A 21976-nucleotide genomic window follows, 5' to 3' on the forward strand; every position below is an offset into this window, starting at 1 on the left:
CTTTCTGTGCATCTTAAGTAGAGTAAGATTGCATGAATAAGTAGTATATGGAAATGCCTGTCACATGTATAATTGAGATATTAGTATACTGTCAATACTATTAGGAAAACTGAAAGTGATATAACACATGCTGTTTGGGTTGAACTATGGCTGAATAGCTTGATGTTTTATGCTTTAATTAAGACCAAAAGATAACAAAAATGAAAATTATATCTTTGTGTAGGCCTTACTCCAAACCCATGATGTAGTGGCACATGAAGTTTACAGTGATGAAGCATTAAGAGTTACTCCACCTCCCACATCTCCGTATTTAAATGGAGATTCTCCAGAAAGCATCAATGGAGACATGGACATGGAGAATGTCACAAGAGTGCGATTGGTTCAGTTCCAAAAAAATACAGATGAACCAATGGTAAATAGATAAATTTTGTTATTTAATTTTATAAGCATGTAAGATATAGCCAGTCATATATCAAGTTTATGAATTATCTTTTGTAAAACTATAAATTTATCTTGGGCAAATGAAAGGAACATTAACTTTAAAAATGGTGGAAGTAAAATCTTAATATCCAGAGAAAAGCTTGTACCAAAAAAGCTTTTAATATAAATAAATATAGATTATCTCAGAAAAGGTTGATTCAATTAGGTTGAAATAATATACAAATTATATGAATAAATAATTTTAATTTTGAAATTGAAAGGTTTTCTTCTCAGTATCCTGTGTATTATATCCAGATATCACCGCCTCCTAAATAGTATTTCCTCCATCAACAGAATGGAAATTTTTCTCTCTTGCACATTCTCAAAAGAAGATGTATGTTCTTATTCATAGGCCACTTACTGTTTGGATAACTTCTCTGGAAGCACTTACAGCTTTTTAAAATATATCTATACCACAGTTCACAATGTTATTTATTAAAGAGCAAAAAGTTAAAGTATTTCTTTGAGGTATGGTAAAAGAAGTATGCAAATAATTTATGGGCATATGATTTGTGAGTTGAGATAAAATGTTAATAGGTATAGTGGTAAATTGAGACAGGTTAGATCTGATTACTGCATGGTCAAATGTTAAAATGCTTAAACTAGATCAATGCTTGAACAATCTTATTGTGACTATCTAAATTACTTTATTTCTTTTACTAGGGAATCACTTTAAAAATGAATGAATTGAACCATTGCATTGTAGCAAGAATTATGCATGGTGGAATGATTCACAGGCAAGGTAATGTAAATATAAAAGTTAATGAACAACACAAATTTTATATAATACTATCCAAATTTTCAGACATGGAATCTAAATGACATTTGAATATTTAGTGTCAAAAATCATAAATTGCCTATAATATAATATTTTAAATCACTGAGTCTTGTTATTACTCAGGTCACGTATCAATGGTTCAACAAGCAAAGAAAATCAAATGTTTTGCTATAATGAACAGATACTCAATATCATCTAAAGTATATCGATTACCTGGCATTTAGCGTATAAATAATTAATTTTCCAAGAAATGTATGGGTTTATTATGAGAGTACACATGGGAACCTTATATCATCAAAGCCAGTGTTTTTTTAACTCCAGAATAGTGACCAAGACTGAATGAAGATATGAACACTGAGTAGACCTGCTAAAATAAATAAACAAAATATTACGTGACAAGATTTTGCCTTAAAAATCTCTGTTTGGTTTGTTGAGATCAATTATTCTATGTATTTTAATTGAGGCCTCTTCCATTACTGAACAACTTTTTCATTAAGCATTAATTTTGAAAGTTCAACTACTAAAATCTACTTCCTTGTAAATTAAATTCATTTGCTTCTGAACTTATTTTCTGGGCAACTTGGAACAATTCTGCTCAAGTATTTGATGGGACAACTTTAAAAAGATAGAATATTAGAGAGGGAATGATGCTATCCACTATTAGAGTGTATTTGTTAAAATCCAATCTTTAGTTAATGATTTGATGATTACCAAGTTTGCAGAAAAGATGGAAGACAAGAAATTTTGAACATCAACTGTTATACATTTGGAATATCCTCAATTAAATTATGCTTTTGAGGAACATATATTACCAGAAGTAATCAAGAGATTACTGATGCATCAATTTCCACAATTGAAAAAGCTCAGTGACTGACTGTATAATAATTATTTGCAGCATTAACATTAACATCATCATCATCATTATTATTATTATTATTATTATTATTATTATTATTATTATTATTATTATTACAAAAATGTGAAATCACAGATGCCAGTTCTTTAATTGGTGTTGGTCTTCATGTACATTAAATTCTTCCACTGGCCTGCAGGGCTTCCCCGGAGATGGCAAGGGACCAGCCCCCAGTACTCCAACCCATACCAACTCAGCCAGGCGTCCCCCAGCACACACACAAGAGGCAGTGAGCACATGAGGGCCAACAGTGTCCAGCAGCAGCCACAGCCCACTGTCCCCTTGACCGGTGCATTCTGGGGTTGCGCAGCCCACACAGCACAGGTGATTCTGAGTGCTGCGACTGCCAGGCTGGCCCTCCAAACAAGAGGCAGAGCCATGGGGGTTAGGCGCAGGATCCAGCCTGCCGGACACACCACATGGCCATCTGTCCCATCGTGGGCTCAGGCAAACAAAGACAGATGGTGGGATGGAGTGGGCGGGTGTTCTGTCCCAGCCTACTTGAGCTCCTTGTTAAGTTCACAAGGAGAAAACCTCTCTTCAAATCAAGCAGGCAGAAACCCAAACCCCTTTTATTACTCACAGACTTGAGAAAAAACAAACAGTTCATCGCAACTTGATTCGTAACCCGAATGATTGCCTTCGGCGACCAGCACCTCCCACACCTCCCCTTTTATTATGCATCCAAGGCATGGCTTTCCTAATGCCTGCTCCTTTGCCTCTGGAGCTGCCCCATTGCATTCCTTTGTCCTGCTCTTTTTTGCCTGCCAGCGTTTACGAGCATCCTGAATGTCACCCAGCTGTGAGTCGTCACTATCCCCCTCAGCTTCCCAGCACAGTTGTGTCTCAACCTGATCACGAGTAGAGGGGCCAGGCTCTTCGTCAGATTGTAAATCTTGTACCTCCTCAGAGCCTCCCTCTGATAACACTCCAGTCCCCTCCTCTGAGTCCTCAGACTCAGCTGCCAGATCCACGGGCTGGTGAAGAATCACAACACTGGGTGGCTGCATGGTGCATCTGGTGGGCAGGATCGTATGCCTCCCCCATGCCTCTCCCTCTGCCTGGTGGTCACAGCACTCAGACTCACCTGTGCTGTGTGGGCTGCACAGCTCCAGAGGGTGCGGCCCAAGGGGCCGGCAGGCTGTGGGCTGCTGCCGGACATAGCCCCCAAGCACTCACCATTTCCTGTGCGTGTGCTGGGGGGCACCCACCTGCCGCCTATCTCTGGGGCAACCCCTCAGGCCAGTTATGGGTCCTACCAGCCCATGGGCCCTGTGTTTCACATATCTGTTATACATTAAAAAATAAGACATCACCTGAAAATATACCCTAATGCAGATTTTGGACCAAAAATTAATATAAGACCTAGGCTTATATTATACTTTGCTAATTATATTTTCAGTGCTTTACTTCTTTTTAAACCATACACTTTCAATTCTTACTTTTAAAAAGAGGAAATAAATGTCTCTTAACAAGATCTCAAAACATTTTTATAATATGAGTAGGTATTCCTGAGTTAAATTTCTTCAGAAAGAAATCACCCATCTTTCTTCCTGTCCCTTCATTTATTAACACTATCTTATAGAGTCTGTATTCTCTTTTTTGCTTTATTCTCAGTATATCTTGTTCATGATTCACCAATTCTTTGCCATTATTGCCTAGATAAGAAACTTATTTGCCTTTTTCCTAATACCTATTTAATATCAGTTATTACCAACAAAAGGTGTTCGTCAAAGTTTAAAAGAAAAACCTGTTAAATGTTACCATTTTTTCTGATAGTATCAAGATATTACACACACACACACACACACACACACACACACACACAATGGCTGAGTAAATATGAGCCATTTTGGAAAATAGTATTTGTCTGCAAAAGATGATAAAATTGTAAATAAGAGACCTCATCTCTATTTGCTGTACTTGCTTTTCCATGTTAAGAGTGGATTCCATTTATTAGAGCTACAATTTTATTCAAAAGTAAGTGGGAGTATTCCTATCGAATGTAGCAGAAAATGTTCGTGATTATGTAGCTAGACTTCTAGTAATTTTTTAAGTTTGCAAGATTTTTTATCCACATAGTTTGAGGAAATTCAAATTGCTTACAATATCTAATTATGCATATAAAATGATATGTAGAATAATAATAGAATACTTTGTTATTCAATGCATTTTGTTTTACTATTTCTGTAGGTACACTTCATGTAGGAGATGAAATTCGGGAAATAAATGGAATTAGTGTGGCAAATCAAACAGTGGAACAACTTCAAAAAATGCTTGTAAGCATGTAAAAAGTTTTTATCCGAGTCATTTTATTTTTAATATGAGTTAATAAGAAACTCTAAAACTGCAATTCAAAATATTACTCAAAATACAGCTATGCATACCCTCTAGCATTAATTAATAATGGAACTTGTTTTTTCAGATTGCTTGTTTTTCTGCAAAACTTTTCCCAAATAGTAAAAACTGTAGCTTTGGTACTCTTCTTCTTTTTCGTTTTATTTAACTTTTAAAATAGAACAAGATGGACCATGTATGAATATGGTTTGTATTATATTCATGCTGAGTTAAAAATTAAGAACTTTTTAAAGACTCCATTTTATACCTCTGAAAAATAATATCAGCAACATGAACCTGATGTTGGCAGTATTTATATTAAAAGATAAACCAGTGTTCTAGAGATGTGTGACTCATTAGCAGTAATCTGTCACTAGTTCATAGTTTTATCCCATAGTCCGATTTTGGCTGATGTATTTATCAAATTTGTATTACCACTTTTCTAATGAAAATCACACAATTGGGTAAAACCATAAATATAAAAATGACATATATTAAAAAATGTAAAAAAACCCTACATTAAGAAATAAATAACATAAAAACAAATATATAATCTCCTTGGCAAAGAGGAGATAAAAATGGCACCTCATCAGTGGAACCACCTAAGATATCTCCAGTTCTCTGGAACTACCAGGCCTAATGACGTAGCCTGGTCTTGAGGGCCTTCCATAATATCAAATGGGTGGAGCTAATAAAAATTGGGGGGGGAGGAATGTTCCATAAAGTAAGCATCATGGCAAAGAAATCTTGTTTCTTGAGACCTGCCAGATCCTTAACTTTTGGTACCCACAGCAGGCTAAAATAATTGGGAAGAGGCTGTCCCTCAAATAGCCCAGTTCCATTCCATGAAAGGCTTTAAAGGTTAAAACTAGAACCTTAAATTAGTAAAGTGACAACCAATACAGCTCATAAAGCAGAGGTATAAAATGCTGCTCTTTTGCACAAAATTGCCCACATTCCTGCGTTCTGTACTAGTTGAAACTTTGGATACTCTTCAAGGGCAGCCCCATGTTCTCACCAGCAGGATCAACTTCAATAACATGGAATTTGGTAAAAACAACCTTAATATTTCCTTTGAACCTGTTACTGTGTTTGGCTGTGAGCAATATGCCCAGATTTTCCCCAAAAGGAGTTAATGTTTAGCACATTCTTATTCCATCAGCAGCCAGAAAATTATAAAAGCAATACTAACAGAATATTAGTCCAAATTAAACTAAATTTAAGCCTATGTAAAGAAATATTCTGTAAAATTGATGCTGCTTTTCTCTTTTTTGTTCCAACTCTTCTTCCTTTGTATGTATTTTTATATATATATATACCAGGAACCAGGTCCTGTCTCTTGTTTTAAATTGGCATGAACTCCAAATAATATCTTGAAAAAAGAAATAAAAATAATAACTGATTGTGTCATTAGAGTCAGTCAGTGTTCATTAACTACGGAGTAAAGTTTGACAAATATTTTTTTTTTATTGAAAAGTTTTATCATACATTTTATCTTTAACAAACCCCCCTACCCCTCCCCTATCCCTCCCTCCTTACCCCTCCCCCCCTCCCCCCCGACTTCCCAGAGCTAAGTACAAGGTATAAAAAACAAAAAAAAAAGGAATCATAAACAACCATATGCTAACAACCGTAAACTCTAAAATCTATCACTCTCTAGCTCATATAGGATAACTACAAACACTATTACTATTAAATATGAAAAAAAAGAAAAAAGAGAAAAAAGGAAGACTTATTCAAATGCTACATGAAACTTTTTAGTCCCATATTTGTTCTGGATATACTCAATCCATTTTCTCCACTCCATAATATAACGTTCTTGCGAGTGATCTTTCAAATAAGCCGAGATCTTTGCCATCTCTGCCAGGTCAGAAACCTTTAAAGTCCATTCTTCTATAGTCGGCAGTTCCTCCTTCTTCCAATATTGACCTATTAAGAGTCTTGCTGCCGTAATTAAATTCAACATCAACTTAGTGTCCACAACTGTTGCATCTGTAATTATTCCCAACAAAAAAAGTTGCGGACAAAACTTTATCCTTTGTTTAAAAATCTTCTGCATGTTCCACCAGACTTTTATCCAAAAAGCCTTAACCTTTTTACAAGTCCACCATATGTGAAAATATGTTGCGTCTTCGTCACCGCACCTCCAACATTTAGGCTGATAATTCGGATACATACTTGCAAGCTTTTTAGGATCTAGATGCCATCTATAAAACATTTTATAAAAATTCTCTCTTAGATTTTGAGCTTGTGTAAATTTTACGTTCCTCACCCAAATCCTTTCCCACGTATCCATTGTAACAACTTCTTGGATATTTTGGGCCCATTTAATCATACAATCTTTAACAAGCTCTGTTTCTGAGTCAATTTCTATCAATGCAAGATATATCCGTTTGATATGTGCTGGACCCTGATTTCTAATTTGCTTTATCAAATTTTCATCAGTCATTGTAAAACCAATTTTCTGGTCTTCTTTCCACCTGGCTCGTAGCTGAGTATATTGAAACCAATTTTGAACAACCTTCTCTTCTCGCAAGAGGCTATATGATTTCAAATTCCAGACATTTCTTTCCAAGCTCAGAATCTCCTTGTACGTAGTCACATCATGTTTGAAACCAGCATGTATATTTTCTATTGCGTGTTTTGGAATTGCCCACAGTGGTATCTTACAATCTAGCTTATGTCTATACTTCTTCCAAACTCTCAACAATGCCTGTCTTAGAATATGCACTCTAAACACATTGTCTACCTTCTTGTCATACAACAAATATGCATGCCAGCCAAACAACAAATCGTGGCCTTCAAGATTTAATAATCTCTCTTGTGTCAAATTAATCCAATCACTTATTCCTACTAATGCAGCAGCTTCATAGTATAGTTTAAGATTGGGCATTTTAAGACCACCTCTCTCACGAGTATCCTGCATAATCTTAAGTTTAACTCGTGGCCTTTTCCCTGCCCAAACAAATTTATTGATACCTCGCTGCCATTCCTCCAAATTAGAATCTTTCTTAAGAATCGGTATCATTTGAAATAAAAATAGAAATTTAGGCAGGACGTTCATTTTCACTGCTGCGATCCGTCCCAACAAGGACAATTGCAATTTTTCCCAACTCTCCAATTCTTTTTGAATATTCCCCCATAGTTTTTCATAATTATTTTTATATAACTTTGTATTAGAGGGCGACAAAAGCACCCCCAAATATTTAACCCTTTTAACAATCTCAAATCCAGTTAATCCTTCTAAGAGAGCCTTTTGCGAAACTGTCATATTTTTGGCCAGAATTTTGGTTTTCTGTATATTAACTTTAAATCCAGAAACCTTCCCGTATTGTGTTATTATCTCCATCAGGTCCACAACAGAGTTCTCTGGCTGGGTCACTGTAACAACCAGATCATCTGCGAATGCTCTCAATCTATAATCCTGATCTCTAATTTGTATACCCTTAATTTTTTCCGAATTCCGTATTTTAACCAATAATATCTCTAATGTTAACACAAATAACAAGGGCGATAATGGACACCCTTGCCTTGTGCCCTTCTCAATATTACATACTTCTGTCAGACTATTATTAACTATAATTCGGGCAGTTTGTTTTTGATATAATGCCCTAATCGGTTGTAAAAAATTTTCCCCAAAATCCATTTTATCTAAAACTTTCATCAAAAATTGCCAATTCAATTGATCAAAAGCTTTTTCAGCATCTAGAAAAATTAGCGCCGCAGGGATCTGGTTGTTCCTTTCCAAAAACTCTAACACATCAACTATATGTCTCACATTATTTTTCATTTGCCTACCACTAATAAACCCCGTTTGGTCCCCATGAATCACCTGTTGCAGAACCCTCATCAGCCTATTAGCCAACACCTTAGCAAATATCTTGTAATCTGTATTTAAAAGCGATATCGGTCTATAATTTTTAACTTGAGTAGCATCTTGGTCTTCCTTCGGAATCAAGGAAATAAAAGCTGTTCTCCAAGACGGTGGCACCTTTCCCCCCCTCTGGATTGTCTGGAACAGTTCCTTTAACGGTTTCATCATCTCTAATTGTAAATTTTTATAATAAGCCGCAGACAAACCATCCGTACCTGGTGCTTTATCCATCTTCAATTCCTTAATTGCTGTGAGAATTTCTTCTTCTGTAATTAATTGATTAATCCCCTCTTTTTGTACTTGCGTAAGAACCGGGATGCTAGCATTCTCCAAATATATATCAATGTCTTTTTCATTAATCTTCTCCTTAGCATATAATTTAGAATAAAAATCCACAAAAGCATCCTTGATAAGGTCCTGTTGAAACACAACCCTTCCTTTATGCTCAATTTTATCTATATTAGAAGCCCTTTGCTTTTTCCTCAATCTATAAGCTAACCATCTACCTGGTTTATTGGCGTTGCAAAAGGTATTATGCCTGGCAAACCGCAAATTGGTTGCCACTTGGTCAGCCATTAATTTATCAAATTGTCCTCTTAACAGTTTAATAGCCTCCTTAATCTTCACATCCTCTGAATTCAAAATCAAAGCCTTTTCTTTTTCCTTTATTTCATTCTCCAGTTCTTTCCTCCTAGCTTCCACAGCACGTCTATGTTTATTATTCATATATATCAACACCCCTCTCATATAGGCTTTACTAGCATCCCAAACCATGTCCATAGAGGTGCCCTTATTCATATTCATTTCAAAAAAATCCTTCATCCGCTGTTTGCATTCTTCCACATTTCTCTGATTTCTAAACAAATTCTCATTTACGCGCCACGAGCGCCTATCTCTATTCTCCTTATCAATCTCTAGCCAAACTGGGCTGTGATCAGAAATAATTCTTGCACAAATCTTCACCTTCTTAGTCCTTAAAAAAAATCATTAGTCAACAAAATAAAATCGATCCTAGAAAAAGATTGATGTCTGTCAGAAAAAAAAGTATAATCCTTTTCCTGCAAATGTCTCTCGCGCCAAATATCTCGCAGTTCCAAGTCATCCTTCATTTCAAAAAAGGATTTAGGCAGTCTAGCATGACTTGGGACGCGCTTAAAAGCTCCAGCCTTGTCCATCTGTACATCCAAAACACCATTCCAATCCCCCATAAAAATAAAAGATTTATAATCCAACTGGGTAAGCTTTGTATGAAGTAAGCTAAAAAAGTCAGCTTGTTGTTGATTAGGAGCATATAATCCAACTAAAAGCGTCTTTTTGCCTTCTAGCAGCAGCTCTATCATAACGTATCTTCCATGCTTATCTGCTTCAATTAAGTCTGCTGTTAAAGCACTTTTAACATAAACAACCACTCCATTTTTCTTATTCATTGCAGAAGCAACAAATTGCGTACCCAACCTTGAGTTCGATAAATACTTTTGATCCACAACCCTAATATGCGTTTCTTGCAAACATATAACATCTATCTTGAATTGTTTTAAATATTGAAAAACTTTCTTCCTCTTCTGTGGTGAATTTAGTCCATTAACGTTCCAAGTTAAAAATTTAGTTGTCATGCATATCATCCCAAAGCTCTTGAAGCACTGCTTTGATAGGACTGTCTTTTTTAGGCCGTGCTCCTCCCACTGCTTGGCTGTAAGTACGTTGTGGAAGTTCCATAGACTTCTGCTGATCTTGTTCTTTTATTTTTTTTGATCGTTTTAAAGCAGCACGCGTCACCCTCTGCTCTCTAGGATCATCCAAAGAAATTGTAGCTTGATCTCCTCCAGCACCGTTCTCCTCTGTCTGTCCATCTTCAGCCTCTTGATGTTCTCCTTCTCCAGATCTCTTTGCAGCTTCCAAAAGTGATAATGGGGTTGCTTTTAAAACGTTATTGTAAAAATCACGCGCCTGCATCACAGTAACCAGACGGTACCTTTTACCTTCATGCATCACCATCAGCCCAACTGGAATCTCCCATCTGAACCTTATATCTCGTTGCTTGAGCTCTTGCACAAGAAATGTAAAATCCTTCCTTCTCCTTAAAATCTTTGGAGGAATTTCTTTTAGAACCAAAACTTCTTGATCAGCAATCACAACTTTAGAATCATAGGCAGCTTGTATAACTTCATCTCTAATTTCCCTCTTTGCAAAATAAACCACCACATCTCTAGGCAGCTTTCTCTGTCTAGCAATCCATGAATTCACACGAAACACTTTATCCATGCCTCCCTTTATTTCAGATGCTGGCTGATTCAATACCACTTCCAGAGCCTCAGAAATCAGCTGCTTTAGATCTTCCTTAATATTCTCTTTTAAGCCTCTGATTCTAACAGCAAACTGCATCTGGTAATATTGAGCAAGACTCAATTCTCTGTCCATTTTGTCTCTTAAATCTTCATTCTCCAATACTTTTGCTTCTAATATGGCATTCTTTTGAGTCAAATCTTCCACTTTTTCATCCAGATCTTCCACACATTCAGCCACTTTATGCACTGAAGACAAGATGTCTACCTTCATCACACTGAACTTCTGTTCCATCCTCTCTTCCATTCTCTCCTCCAATTTCTCCAATTTCTCCTCCATCTGTGCAAATTTATCACCCATTGAATCCAGAATTACCTGGGCATGTTTTTCAAGAGCATCTTGTAAATCCTTCGGTGTCAATACATCAGGAGGACGCAACGCCTGCAATGATGATTGTTGCACCGGAGAAGTTCCACCACTCCGAAGAGTTTTTGGGGGAGGTTTAGCCGCCATCTTTTACTTTCACTTGTGACGCACTTTCACTTTAAGTTTAAAAAGTCCATCGAGCTAGAGAGTAAAATATAATAATCCTCTTCACCTTTTCCTCTTGTACCGCTCTGCCTGCTCCTTTTATTCCATAGTCCTTCCTTCAGGCAGGGGTGGTCGCAAACGCCTGGCTCTGCTCCAAGAAATCCGGAGCAGAGACGCTGACCAGCTGGGAGCGACCCAGGCTACGGGGGAGTTCAATCCTTCAGCCGCCCAAGCTACGAGCTCAGGCGGCCCCGTAGAACTCGACCCCTACCTGGGGCCTCACCCCCTCCTCTTCTCCCGAGGAGGGGGCTTCAAATTCACCCGAACAGCTGATCGGCGCTGTTTCGGGTGAAAATTACTCAGCTGAGCCGCGGGCAGCCCGGGAAGGCTGTCTCCGGCGCCGCGCAGCCACCGGAAGTCCAAGTTTGACAAATATTTAATAACACTTTACTATTTAATTAGAATCTGGGTTAATATCTGTTGAGTTTATTTTTTACATAGCTTAGTCTTTACGTTTTGCTGAGTGCAAGAGTTCTATTTTCATTTATAACATTCTAGAACATACTCCACATTGAAATACCAAGGACAGGAAGGAGATATTTTCAGAGCATTTTGTTAAGCAGCTTCATTTTTGTCTGATTTAATTATCCTTGTTATGTTTTTCCTACATGAATTTATTTGTTCATAAAATAATCACATTCTTAGAATCCAGATTGATTTGACTTTTTTTCACAAAAGGAATAATGGATTGCTTTCAGCAAGTTTTGTTGAATTGCTATGTGAATTTAAAAAAATAGTCATCAGTAGTTTTGTTTCTACTTAAAAAAGGTAATTTTGTTGAAAATTTTAGTTTACTATTTATGCCATTTCTTTATTAATCTTGTACTTTAGCAAATGACTTATATATAGTATGTTTAATAAGTGTCATGTAGTTAACAACTATATTTAAAAATGCTAAATGTATTTGTTGCTGAAGTATCTACAAATTAGAGGGAACATGATAAAACTTCAAAGACAAAAAACCAGCTTGCTACTACCAAATATGATATGTTCTAAAATACTAACCTTATTATACATGTACTTCTGCTTGGTTCATACAGAACTTTTTTTGAAGTGTGTTTGGATCCCTGTTGATATATGGTGACTAAATTTTGGAAATAAACCCATAGGCTTTATGATTTTGTTAAAATATTAGATGGTTTTGAGTGCTCCATTTAATTATTTTGAGTTTTGCAAAACAACAAATACTTTACTTTCACCAGAGAGAAATGAGAGGCAGCATCACCTTCAAGATTGTGCCCAGTTATCGCACTCAATCTTCTTCATGTGAGGTAATGAATTACTTGCTTTCTTCTCAGTCTCAAAATTAACTGCCTGCTCATGGCTGGATGTTACTGCTTTCTGGGAAATTGTTTCTGCCTGTGCTGTTAGATCACACACACCAATTTTACAACAAAGATAACGGAACAAAGGAGTAGTTCTATCCACCTACTGTATTGTTGCTATTTCATATTCATTACATCAATTCATTAAATATTGCATAATAGCCAAAAATGTGAAAACTAATAATAATGTTTAGGCTGTGGAATAAGGCTTGAATAATATTTCAGGAACTAACAAACACATCTACGCAAGATACTTGAAATGATTTTTTTTAAAATCTGGACAATGAATTCTGATGGTTTCATAAAAAGATCTGGTGAAAAGATTCAATGATATGACAGGATTTTTAATATTAAAAATAAGCTCAGATTGATTAAAGAGCCAGAGCTAAAATTGAGGAATAATAATAATAAGACAAACCAAAATAGTGAATGCATCCAGTGAAAAAGCTGAATATTTAATGTGATCATATACTGCAAATGCTAACTAGTACTGTTAAAATTATTTTGATCAACAAACCAGATTCTCCATGAAAAAGCAAAAAAAAAATAGAAAAAAATGCAAATAATTTTCTTGGAAATGTGGTGGTACACTCTAGTCATAACCCATTTAAAGTACCAAATTTGTTTAAAGGCATGTATATACATTTTAATTAAATAATTTGCATAGTTTCTAGGATATTGGAAATAATAAGGAATATTGGAAGTAATAAGGAATATTAAGAAAGAGGTCCAATTTAGTGGGACTTAGTTTTAGGATATAGATTCCATCATGAAAAGAACACACATATACAGGATATACCAAAAGTTAGATCCCCATAATTTATTATATAAATTATATTAAATGTTCCAATTGGTTGCCGTTTTCTTCTAAACACTTCCTTGCTTATTTGATGACCTTTGAGTATTCCTAAATACAACAATATTTTTCTGGAAAAATATTAATAAAATGTACTGTAATTAACTTATGGACCATGACTTATGGTACACAGAACACATTAATGAAATGTATTGTGATTAACTTAAGCATATGTGTGCATATGTACACACACAAGTACACATATACAAACATAGTGGTATTAGAAAAAGGGCTAATAAGAGCTCTACCCAATACAAGTTTAGATATCTACTACCAAGTGGCTTGGAAAAACATACCTTTTTGCATGAATAATAACAGTAAAAGTGCCATATAAATGTAAAGTATATTGTGTCGGCAGACTAAAGGAAATATTATAATCTATCAAAGATCCAATATTTTAGGAGGGAGAAAGCTACACAGACAAAATATTTATATATTGGAATACAGCTCCCATCATCTCATTTGACCAATTAAATTTATATACTGTATGGTACTGCCAGGCCACAGCCGATTCGGAACAGGGCTGCGGAAGCAGCAAGAAGCCACTCCACATGCATGAGCAGCAGGTGAGCAGTGAGCATACACGCACAGCTCCATTTGCTCAAGCAGCATGCGTGCCCATGCCTTGCGCAGATGGAAGTGCCCACACTTGCACTCTGCATGCACAGAACCATTCCCTCCCTCCCCCCCCCATTGGTCCGCAAAGCCAGAAAAGTTGGGAACTGCTGCTGTATGGGACTGATGGAAAATGTGCCCAGGACACCTAGAAGGAACCAGGTTTGGAAAAATTGAATTAGAGGAATCTATCCACTGGCAAAATTTTCTTAGCTTGCAGGAAGAACCTAACAGCAGAAGCAAGAAGGTAGAAAAGATAGTTTTGAGAAATACAGTAAAAGTTAGTCTTGCTGACATAGTGGTAGTTACTTGTCTCCTGCCAGTTTCGCCTTATAATAATATTTGATCCAAAGAGTAATTAGTTAAAAAATGCATCAAATCCATCAGTAACATTCCTTAATTGCATGTCCAACAAATATGTTAGAAGTATAACTGCCATTATTCTTAACCAGAATTTTATGGAAGATATAGCCAACACATTTGAAGGTAGATTAGGAAGTTGATCTGAGCTATTGGTGCTATTTTTTTTGTCACACTTAAACTTTTGAGAATATTTGCAATCTTGGGGTATTCCATATTATTATATTCAATGAATGTGTAACTGTTTATTTTAGTGTAGGAAATAGGCATTCACTGCACAGGTAGTCCTTGACTTATGAATTGAATAGAGCCCAGATTTGCAGTTGTAAGTCAGTGCAGTAAGTTGCCATGCATTCAAAATGTACTAATGTGACCGGCTGTGTGTGTGTGTGTGCAACCATCATAACTTTGAAAACAGGTCATAAGTAGCTCTAGGGAGGTCCATCATAATTTTGAATGGTCGATAAACACCTGGTCATAAGTTGAGGACTACCTTATCTTAAGTTAATTAATTCTATTTTAATAAATTAATCATATTTAATGGAGCAAAATTTTGTGATATAGAAATAGACCATTACAAAATCCAATAGCCAGAGATTACTTTTAAAGAAAACAGCATAATATGAAATATTAGAAACGGCTCATAATCTACTTTTGTACAACTTCAAAAGCTGCTGTAATAAATTGAAGACATTCCTCTACAGCAAATTTAAACAAATTTAAATGCACTTATATTTTAAATATACACAAGTGACCTCTTAAAGCTCTATAATTTCACAACATCTAAATATTAATGCTTCACTGTAAACTATTTGAAATACCTTTTCCAAGAGGACAATTAAACCAAAAACTTCTGTTACCTCATTACCAATATAAAAGTTTTCAGTTATTTATTTTTGAGTGGTTTGTGGTTAAGAATCTATAGATGTATAAATTATGCTTTGTTAGATTTGTTATGCTTACATTCATTTTAAGAAAGGATGTTTTTCCTACTTAGCAAACACACTGGGAGAAATACTATGTAAGTGATGCCATACTTTAAAATATTGCATGCTTAAATATATTAACTGTTCCTCTATATAGCTTCTGATAAAATGCAGTATGGATTCATAATGCACAGATATACACATTTGTATACTTTTCTTTTTAAAAGAAACTAGAATTCTATCATTTTGAAAGTTGTCTTGCCAGAAGTACATTTAAGTTATTATACAATATGGCTGCAAATGCAAATATGCCTACACAAATATGCTTATCCATTAAAAAGTCATTTTAATGGATAGGGATAGATTAATCTGGTAAAGAAGCTAATCATGGCATTTTTTAATTTATTTTAAAATTGAAGGCATGATGATGAGTATCTTGATATGTGTTTAACTGGATAGTAAGCATAAATAGTCACAAATAATTATGCAAAAGGGTTTTAATTAGCTAACAATGTTCCAAGCGCCTCGGCATATAGTCATGCTTGCCAAATGACCATGGAAATGTCTTCGGACAATGCTAGCTCCCTTGGCTAAAAAATGGAGATGAGCATCGTCTCCTAGAGTCTGACATGACTGGACAGGGCAAACTTACTTTCTCTATTTTGAAAAAAGTTATTTTGCTATCCCTACTCACAGTGCAGACTATATTAAGTAGGTACCTGTATAACTTTCTCAAACACAGGTCTCACAGTAATGACAGAAGCAATGAACATGCAGTTTATTTTTCATATTTCCACTTAAAAAAAAGCTGTTTGAATGCTACAAAAATAGATCTTTCTATTACACACAGTGACTGCCATTTTGGAGTCATATTGTAGATGTACTTGACAATATTTGTTCTAGCACTACAAAAATGGCTGCATACAGAAAGATATAGAAGGATCATTCTTAACTCCAGCAATTGAATCTTCCAAAATTATTAAAATATTTGTTAACTCCAAAAGTTTTAATTCAGAGCATGGGCAGTAAATTGAAGCTGTAAATAAAATCCTGGGACTGAGCATTTTGGAAGTGGATTTAGCACAGTTTTGTTTATCTGAGTGCATTGATATGATAAAAATATGAATAATATTATAGTATGGAGTAAAAAAGCTATGCTATTCAAAGCAGGTTTTAGATTTGGACAATTCTTTTTTTATAAAAAGAATATTGTTTAAGATTAATGTTAATCTCGTGTTTCTCAGACACCCTCATGCTCAAAGTCTACTTGTTACTAGAAATTTTGAAAAATGGAATTTTATACTAATTTACATTTTATACTAATTTACATAAATGGAGATTTTAAATTAAAATGCAGGAATAAAACTAGAGTTGCCCATATATTTTCCTATGATTTTATTTGATTTTTTATTAACATATTTTCATTTTGATTACTCTTATTAATCTCAGACTTCTAACAAGTGTAGACAAATAAAATTCTTTTTTTTTGAAGTGCTATTTACTTATATTACTGTACTACAACTAGCTACTATTAATTTCAAAACTTAATTATGACAAATGTGTGTGTGTGTGTTTGTGTGAATGGAAAGAAATCTTCAGTTTCTTTAACATTTTGAACAAGTCTTTCCTGAGGCTACTATATGAACTGTCAACATTTCATAGATCATAGCCCATTTTCTTTATGTATATTATAATTTAGTCTTTGATACATTATAAAATGTGATTATCTAGCCTTTGTTCATTTCTGATTAATTTTCTTTGGTTACTGAAGTAAAGATGCATAAAATGTAAATGTTACTTCATATACACACTCATACAAACACAGAGAGAGAGAGAGACAGAAATTTTTCACTTTATGATTCAATTCTAGTTTGCCACTTGGAAAACAACCATACACTTCCTCTTACTTCTTACTCTGAGTATTTCAATTTCATCTCCCCTAGTTTTTGTAAACCATAATTTGCTCTTTCATATCAATTAAGGAACAATGATTTGGAGAATGGGGTCTTTGCATTTGAGTAGCAATAATATTTTTAATAACGGGCTTCTATATACAGGTAGTCCTTGACCTAGGACCACTATTGGGACCAGAATTTCCATCAGTAAGTGATGTAGTCATAAAGTAAAATGCCATGTGACCATATTGCTTATGCTTAGTGACCAGAATCCCAGCAATCCAGTTGCCATGGTTAACCTAGAAATAGGGGTGATTAAATGAGTATCCACCCCAAGCCAAGCCATTCCAGGCTTGATCCCTTCCAACTCCACACCTCAGTAAGGTAAGGAAGTGTCTCCAACTCCCACCACCACCTGCATTACCCCTTCCCCCAACTCTGCCTCTTGGCTGCTCTGCACCCTTTCCTTGCAGGATGGCAAGCAGTCTGAGAACTGCACAACTCTGGGGCTGCTTGCCACATCCTGGGAAGCCACAGCTTCTCTAGCTCAGTCCCAGTTGCACTCAATCTCACTATCCTACACTCCAAGAATCGTGCCTCCTTGTGCTTTTGTCACCCCAGCTGATGTTTGCTATTTACTTACTCTCAGTGTTGACGAGGGATGCCTGGTCTAGCCAAGCTGGACTCAGCTTAAAAAAAAAAGCAAAACCACCACTAAAGCCACAATGCACCAGAAAGCCCTTTGTACCGTCCTCCTGGGCCATCTTAGCCTGGCCAAATTAGCCAAAAGCAACACTAGAGTGCAGCACACCAGAAAGCTGCTCGGCATCCACTCCTGGGCTGGGCTGGGCTGGGCTGGGCTGGGCTGGGCTTCAGTTGCAAAATAAAGCCAAACCCCCGCCCAGTCCAACAGTGCAATGCAAAGGGACTTTCTTGTGTCCCATGGCTCTGGAGCTGCTGTTGGGAGTCAGTGATGGAGCAAGACGATAGCAAAGGTCAGCTAGGGCAGCAGAGTGCAGGGAGGTGAGGGCCCAAAGGGCAGAGATCAGGGAGATAGGCTGGTAGTGGGAGATGAAGTACCTTTGCAGTTTAAGTGTGGGCAGCCTGCCAAGCACTTGAATTTTGAACACCTGACTGCAGGAGCTCTGCAATGACTGTAATTTTGGACATGGGTTGTAGGTTCCTTGGTTTAGTGCCATCGTAACTCGGAATGGTGACTGAATGGACATGTCAAGGGTTACTGATTGAATCATAACTCATTAGAATATATTGCGGAAAGTTTTTGAATTATTTTAAGACTGGAAATAATGTGTATGTTTCCTAAACAATTTTTACTAACAAATACAAAAAATGAAGAAAAAGGAGAAAAACACAAAATTATAAAAGGAGAAAAACAAAAATATACAAAATATACATTTGCAGACATGCATACATTATAACAATAAATTGAAGCATTGTTGATTACAGTCATCTATGATTGGTCTGTATTAATTATGCAGAATGCTAAATATTTAGGAGTCTCATATATACAGTATATTCCCAATGCTGAACAATAAGTCTTTGGATTATGAGTTCATTTTCTATGTGCCAAAAGTCAGCTGCCAACTGATTGAAATAAATATCAAGTTCAGCCAATATCTGTAATTGCTTCTCATCTAAATGAAAGATATTTAAATAAAGCATTAGTTTCATCGTATCTTCTACAATACAAATGGAATATGGTCATTAATGAAATAGTTGTTGAAAAGGATGTGATCTAAAAATCTTTTGAATGGTGGGTGGGTGTGGATTTTAATCTCTTGTTTAAATTACATTACATTAAATGTTCAAGGGAAAAAAGGCAAAAAAGGATACATATAGAAAAATATTTTGAGAAAAAAACAAGATGGATAGATGGCAGGTAGGCATTCTGGTTGCCTTAACAAACTGTTTTTAGCCTGACTATTTGAAAGAATTTATCTTATTTTCTCATGCTGAGGAGAATGTGCCTTGAAGAAAAAAGTACTTCATTCTTCTGGGCACAATGTTCAGCCAGCTTTTCTCACAGGTCTACATGGAATATGTGACAAAATAGAAATAATATTAATAAAACAGTTGACTTATTTGTTGCAAAATATTTGAAATGAATTGCATGAAATTGTTTACTGTTACTTAGAAATAAAAAACAATTTCATGCAATTATGTATATTGTTTTCCAAAATGTACAGAATTCTCCCTTGGAAACCAGATTGTCAGTATATTTCAATCACAAACAAATGTTGCCAGTTGGCTTAGATGAAAAAGCTAAGAGCAAATACAAATACTTAAAAGTCAATAATGAAACGTTACATTAAAAAGAATGTGCTCCGTTTAACAAGTTAGAGAAGCTTAATTTAAAAATGTAAAAATAATTTTAAACAAGACCTAATATACCATATTTATGGTATTGAGTTAAGGATATGTATCATTTGGTTAATACAGATGTATATAGATTAAAAACAAATGTTTCTGAAATCACATCCCAACCACTGGGCTATTTAAGTATAGAAGGAAAGAAAGCTGATTCAAACCTAGAAGCTTTAGGTCAAGTAGTACAAACTATTCAGAGTGTTAGGCTTTTTAATTATAGACCATTTTTAAATTGCTACATGAACATCATTATTATATACCACATCTAATTATTTTGTGTAAGAATCCCTGTGTCACTTTAAAAAATACATTTAACAAAATATTCAATATGGCAATCCACTTAAAATAAGTGAGGCACTCAACTCATGTAGTTATTAAAAGTATGCTTCACACTTAACTTTAATTTGATAATAAAGCAGAATGAAGCAATTCAAAACAGAATTATCATTTGCATTCTTTTTTCACAGTATTGAAGTTATATAACCATACAGTAAGAATGAATGGCATATTCCATAAGCAAGGAGTTTTCATTTATATATAGTAATCAAGTTTCTGGTTCTTCAAAAGGGCCTCTCCTGCCAGGAGGAGATTTTGCAGAAAATCAAATCCCACTTTGGATCTTTAAAGTTAAATACCAGCAGATAATTTGCAACCATTGCAGATCTGGCAATACAATACAGATCTCCCCTCATGTTTTTTTTTAAAATTGATATTTGAAAGTCTCTGAAGTACATACAATGGAGGAATGGTTTGTTAAGATAGTAGAATTTGCAGAGATGGCAAAACTGACTTGTTTGATTGGGGAAAAGACAATAACTACCTTTGTTAGTGAGTGGAAACCTTTATTGACTTTTTGCTGAAAACAAAAAAAATGGATGTTTTATAAGTTTGATGATTAAAAAGAATAAACGGGTAGGCAACCTCAGCTCTTTTATGACTCATGGACTTCAACTCCCAGAATTCCTGAGTCAGTATAGCTGACTCAGGAATTCTGGGAGTTGAAGTCCATGACTCATAGAAGAGCTGAGGTTGCCTATCCCTGGAATAGAATATGAAAGAAGGGAGACGTATATTTAAAGAGAGGATTAAAAAGATGCATTTACAATTGCTTTAAAGTAAATCAGAAGCTGCTCCTTTGTATCTTTCTTACTTTTACTTTTGTTCTCTTTTTTCTTATTTATCACTTTCATTTATTTTTCCTTTTTTATTCCTGCCCTTATTATTTTCAGATAATGCAAGATAGCAAAGATACATAATATTATCTCCTATTTTTTCCCCACAACAATAACCCTGAGAAGTGTCTTAGGCTGAGAGAGTGATTGGCCCAAAATCACCCAGGTGGCTTTCATGCCTAAGGTGAGAATAGAGTCCACAGTCTTCTGGTTTCTAAGCCAACATCTTAATCACTGCACCAAACTGGCTCTCAAATTTGCATTGCCTTTGTTCTGTAAAAAAAAATCTATAATAAAAGTTACTTTTTTAAAAAGAAAAGAAAAGAAAATTTGTGATATTTAATTATTGCTTTGATTTCTTTCAAATGTTTGGGAATAATTATACCAAAGAAATTTTCTTCATTTGTAAATGTAATACAGGTAGTTTTTGACTTATGACAGTTCATTTAGTGACTGTTCAAAGTTACAACAGCATTGAAAACATAACTTATGACCATTTTTCCCACTTCCGACTGTTGCAGCATCCCCATAGTCACATGATCAAAATTCATACACTTGGCAACTGACTCATATTTATGATGGATGCAGTGTCCTGGGATCTTGGGATCACCTTTGTAACCTTCTGATAAGCAAAGTTAATGGGGAAGCCAGATTCACTTGACAACTATTTTACTAATTTAACAACAGGAGTGATTCACTTAACAACTGTGGCAAGAAAGGTCGTAAAATGAGACCGAATTCACTTAACATCTGTCTCACTTAGTAATAGAAATTTTGAGCTCCATTATGATCGTAATTTGAGGACTACCTGTACATCTTTTCAAAGCTGAATAATTGATATAATTAGATGATTAAAAATACATTGAGCTTTTGTGGAGAAATAAAGATTGATTAATATTTCAAGAATGATATATAGGTATTCCTATGTTAATAACTTTGTATTATTTCAACCAGATAAGGTACTGATTTTTTTTTAACAAGAAAGACAAGCCCCTAGATTTTCTTTAGCTAAATTACAACTGTCACATGATGCTGAGGCGAGCATTATCTTCCCAAGTGCAGTTTAATTTTTGGATAAATATTTTTATATATCATTTATATATCAATCTAAGGGTCAAGTCAAAAAATAATTATGGGCACGGTTACTATGTGGCCAATTTGATGTGGTTTGTCTCTATTTTTA

At 35.3% G+C, this 21976-nt stretch overlaps 1 protein-coding gene across 4 annotated transcripts in view; it reads left to right on the forward strand.

Moving 5' to 3' along the window:
- CASK (calcium/calmodulin dependent serine protein kinase) overlaps positions 1–21976 on the forward strand; it is a 166268-nt gene that overhangs the window by 114685 nt on the left and 29607 nt on the right. For all 4 annotated transcript variants that reach the window (XM_081327004.1, XM_081327005.1, XM_081327006.1 and 1 more), the window contains exons 14-17: positions 224–412; positions 1144–1222; positions 4365–4450; positions 12459–12527. In XM_081327004.1, the coding sequence (XP_081183130.1) occupies positions 224–412; positions 1144–1222; positions 4365–4450; positions 12459–12527 (423 nt within the window). The remainder of the gene's footprint in view (positions 1–223; positions 413–1143; positions 1223–4364; positions 4451–12458; positions 12528–21976) is intronic.

This window comes from Vipera berus, assembly GCF_964194415.1.
Source record: "Vipera berus genome assembly, chromosome: 4".
Lineage (NCBI taxonomy): Eukaryota > Metazoa > Chordata > Lepidosauria > Squamata > Viperidae > Vipera > Vipera berus.